At 35.4% G+C, this 12611-nt stretch overlaps 1 protein-coding gene across 8 annotated transcripts in view; it reads left to right on the forward strand.

The window, feature by feature from the left end:
* COP1 (COP1 E3 ubiquitin ligase) overlaps positions 1 to 12611 on the forward strand; it is a 278313-nt gene that overhangs the window by 83728 nt on the left and 181974 nt on the right. For all 8 annotated transcript variants that reach the window (XM_070043911.1, XM_060296028.2, XM_030875399.3 and 5 more), the window contains 2 exons: positions 1290 to 1349; positions 2070 to 2146. In XM_070043911.1, the coding sequence (XP_069900012.1) occupies positions 1290 to 1349; positions 2070 to 2146 (137 nt within the window). The remainder of the gene's footprint in view (positions 1 to 1289; positions 1350 to 2069; positions 2147 to 12611) is intronic.

Below are 12611 nucleotides of genomic sequence, written 5' to 3' on the forward strand. Positions count from 1 at the left end.
GGCAAATTACTGTTAGTCCTTTGATGCTCAGCGTTTCATTTAATTTCAGATCCTATTTCAGTTATCCAGTTGCCTTTTCCCTCTCCCCAAGTTTTCCATCTAGGTTAGGGGCAGTCTGTGTACCTTTAATTCTTTGTACATACCATCATCATAATGTTTTCTATGATATTTCAACTATTGGTTTACTTTTTGCCATCTTCCCTAGACTGAGTTCCATGAGGGCAAGGGCTAGAGTTTTCTAAATCCTGTTTTTCACAGTGCTTAGCAAAATGCTTAGGATTGGCAAATATTTGAATTAATATGTTATCAATTGTGTATATATTGCCACAGAAGAAAAGGCGCTTAAAAATCTGTTTGTCTGCCATGTATTTGCTGAATAATCTTGGACAAGTCACTTAACCTTCCTGTGCTTCATTTTCCTGTGTAGTAGTTCCTATTTCACACCTGGCAATAAATATTATTACATAAGTATTCATTATTGTTATTTTACATTTTAAAAATTGGCTCAATATATTTGGGTTAGATTAAGACAGCCACTTATACATAATAGTGATAGAAATTTAAATTTGATAGTGTTTCTGAAAAGCAGTTTTTTTAATGCAGTGAAGATTTGCTAGCTTTTTCTTTTGATCGAATAATTTCATTTTTAATAATCAATGAAATTTGAAATGCAGACTAGTATGTTCCAGAATTACTTATGATAGTTTGCAAACAACTTAAATCTCTGATGGTTAAATATATTGTTGAATGTGATGCAACAATTAAAATGTTTGCATTTTAATGGCGTGGAGAAAGGTTATGGTGCAGTAGTAGGTAAGATATCAAAGATAAAAGATTATCTTAAATATGTTTTAAAAAATGCTTAAGAGGCTAATTTGTGATTGTTTTGGGGTGGTAGAATTTAATCTCTGAGACTTTTTTTATTTTTAAAATGGGGTTAACTGACATGCTGACGTTAATTGCTGACAGTTAAATGAGGTAATTTGAAAATTCTTCGGATGTCTTCTGTTTTTATTAAGTCATATTGTCATTGTTGTTCATCTTTAATATTTTTATTATAAAGCCAATCCTTGTATTAAAGAAAATACTGTTTTCTTAAATATTAAGTCTTTACATTTACTTTTTAACATAGGAACTTACAGCACTTTTTGTCTGCAGTATTTCACCCTGACAACCATTAGTGCAGATTTTCCTAGAAATCATTTTGTAAATGTTAAGTTATTTTATGATTGTGGTGATGCTTGTGTGGTTTGGTTTAGGCTTTTTATTTCCTCCTCTTTAATCTACAGCAACTGGAGCAGATTCAGAAGGAGTTAAGTGTTTTGGAAGAGGATATCAAAAGAGTGGAAGTAAGATATCAAGAATTTCTCACATCTCTAGTAATTTTTCAGTTTCATGAAATTTTTGCTTTTCCTTTAAATTGCTGCATTAAATTTATGGGATTGGTCTCCATTGTATAGAAAGTCACAGTCATAATTTATGCAGTAATAGTTTATTAGGAGGCCTTTTCCTCTAGTTAATGATCAAAGTTAGAGTTTAATCCATTGTTTACTAGAAAGCTAATATTTGAATCAAGAGGAATGCTACTTATCTTAATGTTTGCAGAGAATATTTTTGAAGTAGAGACTGACATATCATGTTTTTCTGTGCTTTGCAGAGTTGAACCTAATGATCCAGTTGCCATACTGTCATATTTATCGTAATATTTATCAGTAGGGTCTCACCTGGATTAATGATTAGCTAGTTCACTATTCACATAGTGTACTGTACATCTCATTCAGATTATTTACATTTGTCTTTTTCTGCATTTGGGAGCTTCATTAGTGATGAATATTTATTAAAGTGTTTCTGGTTCTTTAAGAATGTGTATCATACAAAAGGCTTGTCTCTTAACTTTCAGATATCCTTGCTTTTGTACTCTGTGGAAAGGAAGCCTTGAGAAATTTGGGTGTTGAGACAAAAAGGGACTGATAAAACCTGGGATTGGAAAAGAATATAATATCATAACTCCTTTTGATTTATACATCTTCTCTTTGGAGTGTCTGTAACTCTAATAATTGTGCTTCCAGGAAATGAGCGGCTTATACTCTCCTGTCAGTGAGGATAGCACAGTGCCTCAATTTGAAGCTCCTTCTCCATCACACAGGTACAAATCTTGAAACTTGTAATTGCTTAGGATTTATGTTACAGAGTGCACATATGGTATTAATCCTTAGGAGCCTTTTCCATGTAATGTACAAAAAACCCTGAGAAATTACTTTGGTTATGATCTAGAAATGAGATTGAGATAGCCTGTTTCCTTAATGCTTTGAATTTTCATGCCAGGGACAGTTAGTGAGTAGAATATTATAATACTGTGAATTCACTGTTGGATTAAAAGTTTGGTGGATTTCTTAAAATAATGGCAGCTTTAAATACTTTGTGAGTTAAAATAAGATGACATTAGAAATCTACAACTGGAGAACATGAAATGGTAATATTAGGGGAGAATTAGATAAACTAATACCTTTAACTTTTCCACTAACCGGTTGAATTTTCTTGCAGATCTCATTCCCCAGATTTAAAATGAGGCCATTAGATAGATCTGTTAGTTTAGATATCCCTGGTATTTTCTTTATAACTCCCCATTATTAATTTGTCTTCCCTTCTGTACCCTCTATTAGAGCAGGAATTACATTTGTCTTGCTCGTGACTGTTTCCCTAGGTTTTTGAGTAGCAGTAGTGACTGGCCTCCTTCAGTAAGTTTTTGTGAAATAATAGTGAATGTCTGTGGTCCCTATATAGCTCTAAAGTTCTATTTGAAATATCTACTACCTAAAATTTGAATTTGAACTTTTTTGTTGTGTTCAAAGCGAGAGCAATTTTACATGTTTTTAACTTGCTAATCCATTTAGGATAGTGGTCTAATGTAAGCTTTTCGGACAGATAGTTTTAGGATAACACATGGATTATCAGGCAGTCCAATGACAGTACAAGAGATTACACTAACCTTCAGAGCCAGTGTCAGTTCAGGAGAGCTATTTTAGATCTAGTTTGGGACAATATGTGGGGAAGGGGCACAAGGGATATTCAGTTAAAGAACATTCCTGGGTTGTTTGAGATTTTTCATTAACCATTTTATGGAGAATCCTCGTGAGTACTAGGTGATTCTGGGGTCACTTTACCTGTGTAATTCAGCTTGTTTTTGTCCATATTTTATTTTCTTTAAAACACTTGGGAATGACTCAGCTGTGGGATATTATCTTTAAGCTTAACATTCACTTCCTGATACACATGGAATCTTTGTCAGTAGAATATTTATTATGTGAGTGCATGCAGGCAAGAAAAAGTTGTCATATCACAGAATCTTCTCTAATAAACTGATAGTTCTCATCGTCATATGACTCTCTGTCATAGCCTTTAACAGTAGTGTTTCTTTCTATCTGTGTGTCCAGGTCTTTGTTAATCTTACTGACGACTTTTAATGACTTGTTGACCATATAGTATTATATTCATTTAACTGGCTCTGTTTATTTAATGCCTCTGATGCACTGGGCACTGTTCGAAGTGTTGAATCTAGCTGGCAAATTTCCTGCCTTTATGGAGCTTACCTTTTGGGGGTGTGTGTGTGTGGAGGTTGGGGCAGATGCTAAATAAGCAAAAATATAATATAGTAGTAGTACAAAATATGTAAGTAGTACCCTAGGAAGGAAATTAGATGTATTAGAGAGCTGACACATGAATGAAGTGAAGTGAAGAGATAATAAAAAGTCATGGGGGAGTTTTGAGTAGGATCTGTTTTAGATTTTAAAATATTTACTGGGGTTCCCATGTAGAGGATAGAGATTCTGTGTCCCTGTCAGCCCCCTGCCATTGGAAGCTAGGACAAACGTTAGGAACATTGCAAGAGTCCAGAAGAGAAGAAATGGTGGAATTTTATTGGATTTTATAGGATTTTATTGGTGGAAGAGAAGGAAGTGGTTGTATTATAAAGTAAAATAGCTGATCTCATAAAAGATAGAGGATTTCATGATATCTATGAAAACTTTGTTGAATCGCTAAAATCGTATGGAACACTATTGTCAAATGAGATTTGGGCAGAGGTGAGACTGGTTAACAGTTGAAGATGAGAAAATAGACAAACATGATATTTTCTTCAAAAGAGTGTTTTGATATTTTCTTGAAACGAGTAATTTGATTATCACTCAAGGTTTGAGCGAGACACTTGGGAAAATGATGTGGCTTTAAATATTCTTGGGAAATGACCCTTAAGATTTGGATGTGAAATTAAATATGGGAAGAATGTTATGTTATACTATCAATATTTGAGTTTTTTTTATTTTTAAGAAATAGCATGTAGTTGAATTATAATTTTTCCCTCATAATTATTAGCTTCATTATTTAAATGCCAGACATATTTTTTTTTATTTCTGTTGATCATAAATTTAATTCATTTTTTAAAAGATGCATACATAAGTTTAAATTGTGAATTGCTTATTGAACTTTTCTGTGGTGTAGACCAGGGATATTTATAAATAAAATATATAGATAAGACATTTATATAAGACACTTTTGATTATATTTAACTACTCTATCAGGTATTTTTGAGACTTAATCTTTCATTTGTGTGTCTGTCATTTTTTAATAAATAAATAAATAAATTTATTTATTTATGGCTGCGTTGGGTCTTCCTTGCTGCGCATGGGCTTTCTCTAGTTGTGGCGAGCGGGGGCTACTCTTCGTTGCGGTGTCTGGGCTTCTCACTGCAGTGGCTTCTCTTGTTGTGGAGCACAGGCTCTAGGCGTGTGGGCTTCTGTAGTTGTGGCGCGTGGGCTCAGTAGTTGTGGCTCGCGGGCTCTAGAGCGCAGGCTCGGTAGTTGTGGCGCACGGGCTTAGTTGCTCTGCTGCATGTGGGATCTTCCCGGACCAGGGATTGAACCCATGTCCTCTGCATTGGCAGGTGGATTCTTAACCACTGCACCACCAGGGAAGTCCCTGTGTGTCTGTCATTTTTGACAAAGGTCCAGATGAATCAAAATGAAGGAAAAAGCAAGGGGTCACTTTATGGATGTTAGAAGTATTTAACTATTATAATATATATATATATATATATATATATAATGGTGAGTTAGTACCTTGTGAATTTGTATATTTTATCATTTGAGTGAATAAACTAGTAAAATTCAAGGAATTTGATATTGTGTAATGGCTCTTGGACTAGGTTAAGAAATTCCTCTTTAACTCACCCACACAACTCTATGCAGTTATACTTACCCCCGTGACATGCCCCCTCCCCCAAGTTATTAAAAAAAAAAAAGTGTGTGATGGGGAGAGGGTGGGTGGTGGTTAGGGATGGCTCTTTGGTATAGTGGATGAAAATGGACCCATCTTCTCTGTTATTGCATATTGGGTCTTTGGCTGGATTATGATCACTGACCAGAGCAGTGTTAATGGCTTCTTCTTCACATATTAATGCTTAAGTTTTTGGTACTTTTGGGCAATTATTATTGGTTTAACTGATTTGTTTTACTTGGGAAGATAACTTTTTAAATTTTATTTTATTTATTTATTTATTTTCTTATTTCATTGTCTTTTATTTATTTATTTTTTCACCACACTGCGTGGCTTGTGGGATCTTAGTTTCCCAGCCAGGGACCGAACCCTGGCCCTTGGCAGTGAAAGTGCGGAGTCCTAACCACTGGACTGCCAGGGAATTTCCTAAGATAACTGTTTTTAAAACATAGGAATTGAAATGTTCTTACGGTCAGGTCTAACTCTAATCCTTACAGATTTGTCCCTAATTTATTATATATTTTAAACAAATGTTCTACATAAACCTAAAGAGTTTTTCATATAACATTTATTTCCCTTTATTGAGGAGGGGAATTATACAATATAGGAAATTCTCCATACACAGCCTGACACTATTTTCCATACAGTAAGTCTCCTACATACGAACGAGTTTCGTTCCTAGAGGTGATTCTTAAGTCCAATTTGTTCGTAAGTGCAAGAAAGTTGGCCTAGGTACCCAACTAACGCAATCGGCTATATAGTACTGTACTGTAATAGGTTTATAATACTTTTCACACAAATAATACATAAAAAACAAACACAAAAAATAAAGAAAACATTTTTCATCTTATAGTACAGTACCTTGAAAAGTACAGTAGTACAGTACAACACCTGGCATACAGGGGCTGGCATCAAGGGAACAGGCAAGAAGAGTTACTGACTGGAGGAGGGAGAGGAGGTGGGAGATGGTGGAGCTGAAGGATCGTCAGCAGTAGGAGTCGGAGGGCAAGCTGCTCACTCCTGACGTTGATGGCACAGGTTCTGGTTCCTTGCTGGATTCAATTCTATCTACTCTTGAAAAAACGATCCAGTGATGTCTGGGTAGTAGCCCTTTTTTTCTTTTCTTGTCACATGGTAGCACTCGATTGCATTCTGAATGGTAGCTGCAACCTTTGTGTACCGTTCTACATTCAGGTCCTATGCCTCAAAAACTAACAGTGCCTCCTCAAAGAAAATCCCTTTGCCATTTCCTGTATCGTGAATCTCTTCGGTTCTTCAGTTACTTCTTCTTCCTCTTGTCTCTCTTGGTGATTCTTAGCGGTATCAGCTACATCACCACTGCTTTTACCATTGCTTCTGGACATCCTGGGCTTGAAATAAAGATACTGTACTACTGTACGCTATACAGTACTGTACAGTAAAGTACACAAAAGCACAACCACTTATAGAGGAGGCATGCGTGTGACAGTGTACACCAGACACGTGAACTAACTTATGTGATTGGACATGCGAACACGTTTGCATCTTTGAAAGTTTGCAACTTGGAGGTTCGTATATAGGGGACTTGTATTTCCAAGATTAGATGATTATGAACAGATCTTAAGAAATCTCTGCTACACTTGCATTTATTGTTGCGAGTACTGAGGATTACTTGCCTTAACTCTGACCCTATACCATGCAGAGGAGTTGAATTTGATGCCATAGGCGATGGAGGATACTGAAGAATCTTATGGAATTTTCAACTTGAACAAACACAAAGAAACGCAAACACAGAAAACAAATTTCCTTGGCAATAATGTAAAGGGTACTCTTCATACATCTGTAGTTTCTCATTAATTTGATAGGTAATAGAATTGCAGCAAGTAAAGAAAAATGTTTTTGAAATAGTTCAATTTCCTTTATTTAGAATATTTGAAGAATTCTTCAGTCACTAAGCCAGTTTTTGGAGGTGTATCAGGCATGTATAAAACACAGTTTTAGGCACTGGAGATACAGTTGTGAATATGACAGACCCTAGAACTCTGCTCACATGGTTATATAAAGGACGGAAAATAAGTTATGCTGTCAAATTAATTATTCTGCTTAAAATATGGTATAAATAGACTTTTTGATTCCAGTAATTAAAATAATCAAAATACATTTAAATTATGTTTGATGAGTAGGTATTTCAGGATTTTTGAAAAACATCTTCGGGTTCTTGTTATAAACTGTAATTGTCACTGCTTGATGAAGATACTACCAGTCCTTTCTAATTCTGAAATCTGAGGTGTGAATAGGACAGATTTCGATGTGCATGAGTATCAACCAAACCTCTTGTTTGACATGCAGATTTTTGAACCCCACCCCCGAAATCTGATCATTAGGTCTGAGGTGAGTTCCTGAGATTCACATGTAGGCCTGGAGGATCATACTTTAAAAATATGTAAATACTGGTTTAGTGGGTAGTGAATATGTCTGTATTACTGACATGTTTTAAAAATCTCTAAGTAAGATATATTTATTTTCTTTTTCATAAAAGAAAGCTCTGACATTCAACACTAACGTTTTATAACTATCTTAAGTTTATTTCATTTTTGGGGAAGATAGGGTAAAATTTTCTATTTACTCTCTACTTTGTAAAGTTACATATCCTTCTGTAATGTCTTAAAAATGCCTCGAGTTATGTTCCTGGGCTTGAGAGAGCCAAAACAGTTTTAAGTTTCTTGGAAGGAAGCAGATTATTGGTATTTACCAGCCATTCCCTGTTGATTCCATTCATATTACTGTGATTAGACCCTCTTGCTTATGGCCTTTTGTGCTTTCAAGTTAGAGTCATGTAGGAAACTTTTCACCCCTTTGCTTATTATAGGTGTACCTTGATTCTGGGAGGTCAGGGATGGGAGAAGCTGGGAAAACCAAAGCTATACATTGTAACCCTAGCCTAGATGTAAGAATAATTGAATGCAAGCATAAAATTTCATGTGCTGTCACCATTTTCTGTTTCTGCTGTTTACTGTCTCTCCTCTACCCAAGTTCCAGTATATTTTTCCCATTCAGATCCTCTACCTTTGAATCTTTTGTTGCTGTTTTTGGAATGCTTCCTCTACTTTGTTTTTAAAACCTTTTTCTGAGATGATTTCAGAGACCTGGGTTTTTGTAACACTAAGATTTATGGCAGTTACATCATCTGATAATTAAAAATTTCTCCTCTGTGAATTATAACTAAATTGTAACTATTATAACTATTCCCACTCATTGATAAGTGGTTAGAATATAATGGAGTCAAAGGCAGTACTTAGCCTAACAAACTGGGACTTTTATTAGCTTTGTTGGAGACAAATGAGTTTTGTCAGTCTTTTTCTTTTGAGCTTATTATTCTGTTTTTGAAATTCTACCAAGCAAATTATTTACTTCCAAAGGCAGTAAGCAGTAGATTCAGACCTGCTCCATCTTTCAGAAATTTTCCGTCACATGTGCTTTTCACATCTGCCAGCAGTAAGTTTCTCCCTGAGGAAGCTCTTATAATGAAAACTTTAAAATGAATTGCCCTTTTGCTTTTCTTTTTAAACTTTAGTAATATTATGGAATTACAGACCTTTTAAAAGGCAGCATAATATGAGGTTCATACAGTCCTCCTATGTACTGTATATCTACAACCCTTTCTAACCATCTACCATTAAAAGGGGACAAAGGGTGTTGGAGGAAGTTTTTCCTGGATATTTGAAATACTCTGATAACTTCTGTTCTTTGAAGAATAAATTGAATCTCTTTTTCCTAAAGATCATAGATACGTACTCTGGAGCCCAATGTTTTTATTATTGAACTACCCTTACGTTCCCAAAGTAAATCCAAAGCTTGTATGATATATAGGTTTTCATAACCTTTTTGGGAAACCTTTGGAGTCAGATGTGTTTCATTATGTGGTGTTATGTCTTGCCCCCATACCCTTCCCTCCGCAATTTAGAAAGGTAACACAGTACATATGCCATATATTACATATACTGGAGGAGGAGTAAAACGCGGTTCCATATAATCAAGCACATTAATATTTCAGCATTGAAGCATGCATATTAGCAGTCAGTGAGATAAACGATATCAAAATCTGTTCAGGTCAGGTTTTCACTTCAAAAAGTTACAAAAAGTGTTTGATTTTCATAGTTTTGGGTTTTAGGAATTGAAGTTTTCTGTAATCTTTTTTGTTGTTGTTTAACATCTTTATCGGAGTATAATTGCTTTAAAATGGTGTGTTAGTTTCTGCTCTATAACAAAGTGAATCAGTTATACATATACATATATCCCCATATCTCTTCCCTCTTGCATCTCCCTCCCTCCACCCTCCCTATCCCACCCCTCTAGGTGGTCACAAAGCACCGAGGTGATCTCCCTGTGCTATGTGGCTGCTTCCCACTAGCTATCAGTTTTACATTTGGTAGTGTATATGTGTCCATGCCACTCTCTCACTTTGTCCCAGCTTACCCTTCCCCCTCCCCGTGTCATCAAGTCCATTCTCTAGTAGGTCTGCGTCTTTATTCCCATCTTGCCCCTAGGTTCTTCATGACCATTTTTTTTTCTAGATTCCATATATATGTGTTAGCATACGGTATTTGTTCTTCTCTTTGTGACTTACTTCACTCTGTATGACAGACTCTAGGCCCATCCACCTCACTACAAATAACTCAATCTCGTTTCTTTTTATGGTGGAGTAATATTCCATTGTATATATGTGCCACATCCTTTATCCATTCATCTGTCAGTGGACACTTAGGTTGCTTCCATGTCCTGGCTACTGTAAATAGAGCTGCAGTGAACATTGTGGTATATGATTCTTTTTGAGTTATGGTATTCTCAGGGTATATGCCCAGTATAAAATTGCTGGATCGTATGGTAATTCGATTTTTAGTTTTTTAAGGAACCTCCATACTGTTCTCTATAGTGGCTGTATCAATTTACATTCCCGCCAACAGTGCAAGAGGGTTCCCTTTGCTCCACACCCTCTCCAGTATTTATTGTTTGTAGATTTTTTTGATGATGGCCATTCTGACCAGTGTGAGATGATATCTCATTGTAGTTTTGATTTGCATTTCTCTAATGATTAATGATGTTGAGCATTCTTTCATGTGTTTGTTGGCAATCTGTATATCTTCTTTGGAGAAACATCTGTTTACATCTTCTGCCCACTTGTGGATTAGGTTGCTTGCTTTTTTGATATTGAGCTGCATGAGCTGCTTGTAAATTTTGGAGATTAATCCTTTGTCAGTTGCTTCATTTGCAAATACTTTCTCCCATCCTGAGGATTGTCTTTTCGTCTTGTTATGGTTTCCTTTGCTGTACAAAACCTTTTAAGTTTCATTAGGTCCCATTTGTTTATTTTTGTTTTTATTTCCATTTCTCTAGGAGGTGGGTCAAAGAGGATCTTGCTGTGATTTATGTCATAGAGTGTTCTGCCTGTGTTTTCCTCTGAGAGTTTGATCGTGTCTGGCCTTACATTTAGGTCTCAATCCATTTTGAGTTTATTTTTGTGTATGGTGTTAGGGAGTGTTCTGATTTCATTCTTTTACATGTAGCTGTCCAGTTTTCCCAGCACCACTTATTGAAGAGGCTGTCTTTTCTCCATTGTATATTCTTGCCTCCTTTATCAAAAATAAGGTGACCATATGTGTGTGGGTTTATCTCTGGGCTTTCTGTCCTCTTCCATTGATCTATATTTCTGTTTTTGTGCCAGTAGCATACTGTCTTGACTACTGTAGCTTTGAAGTATAATCTGAAGTCCGGGAGCCTGATTCCTCCAGCTTCATTTTTCTTTCTCAAGATTGCTTTGGCTATTTGGGGTCTTTTGTGTTTCCATACAAATTGTGAAATTTTTTGTTCTAGTTCTGTGAAAAATGCCAGTGGTAGTTTGATAGGGATTGCATTGAATCTGTAGATTGCTTTGGGTAGTATAGTCATTTTCACAATGTTGATTCTTCCAATCCAAGAACATGGTAATCTCTCCATCTGTTTGTATCATCCTTAATTTCTTTCATCAGTGTCTTATAATTTTCTGCATACCGGTCTTTTGTCTCCTTCAGTAGGTTTATTCCTAGGTATTTTATTCTTTTTGTTGCAGTGGTAAATGGGAGTGTTTTCTTGATTTCACTTTCAGATTTTTCATCATTAGTGTATAGGAATGCAAGACATTTCTGTGCATTAATTATTTTATCCTGCTACTTTACGAGATTCATTGATTAGCTCTGGTAGTTTTCTAGTAACATCTTTAGGATTCTCTATGTATAGTGTCATGTCATCTGCAAACAGTGACATCTTACTTCTTCTTTTCCAATTTGGATTCCTTTTATCTTTTTTTGTTCTCTGATTGCTGTGGCTAAAACTTCCAAAACTATGTTGAATGAGAGTGGTGAGAGTGGGCAGCCTTGTCTTGTTCCTGGTCTTAGTGGAAATGGTTTCAGTTTTTCACCATTGAGGACGATGTTGGCTGTGGGTTTGTCATATATGACCTTTATTATGTTGAGGTAAGTTCCCTCTATGCCTACTTTCTGGAGGGTTTATCATAAATGGGTATTGAATTTTGTTGAAAGTTTTCTCTGCATCTGAGATGATCATATGGTTTTATGTAAGTTTTTTGAGCCATATAGATATATATATATATGTTTAATTTTATTATTTATTTATTATTATTTTAAGAAATATTTATTTAGTTATTTATTTGTCTGCTTCGGATCTCAGTTGCAGGATCTTCGTTAGGGCATGCGGGATTTTAAGTTGTGACATGCAGGTTCTTAGTTGCGGCATTCGGGATCTAGTTCCCTGACCAGGGATCGAACCTGGGTCCCCTGCATTGGGAGCGTGGAGTCTTAACCACTGGACCCCCAGGGAAGTCCCAAGCCCAGTATTTTTAAAAGCCAAACTGTATATTGCTGAAAAGGCCATTTTAATCACTGATGTTTATTTGTATAAAATCTTTTGTATAGAATTTGTTGTACTATCTTGTTGAAATTCTTACAAATACCACAATATGAGTAGTAGTACTGTCTATTCTAATGAGTCCGAGACACTGTAGAAGAAAAGATTTCACCTTAATTTTCAATTGAATTTTGCATCAAAATTTTCTCTTAGCTTCCTATTCATTTATAGATATAGCTTATATGTGAAACTGAGTTAACAGTCTTTTAAAAATTATTTATTTAAACATATTTTTTATTTCTTTTTTTTTTTAATTGAAGGATAGTTGATTTGCAGTGTTGTGTTAGTTTCAGGTGTACTGCAAAGTGATTCAGTTTTATATATATATATGTATACACACATGCGCACATATATACACATAATACACACATATACGTATATACACAAATACACACATAAAT

The sequence above is a fragment of the Globicephala melas genome, chromosome 1 (genome assembly GCF_963455315.2).
Source record: "Globicephala melas chromosome 1, mGloMel1.2, whole genome shotgun sequence".
NCBI lineage: Eukaryota > Metazoa > Chordata > Mammalia > Artiodactyla > Delphinidae > Globicephala > Globicephala melas.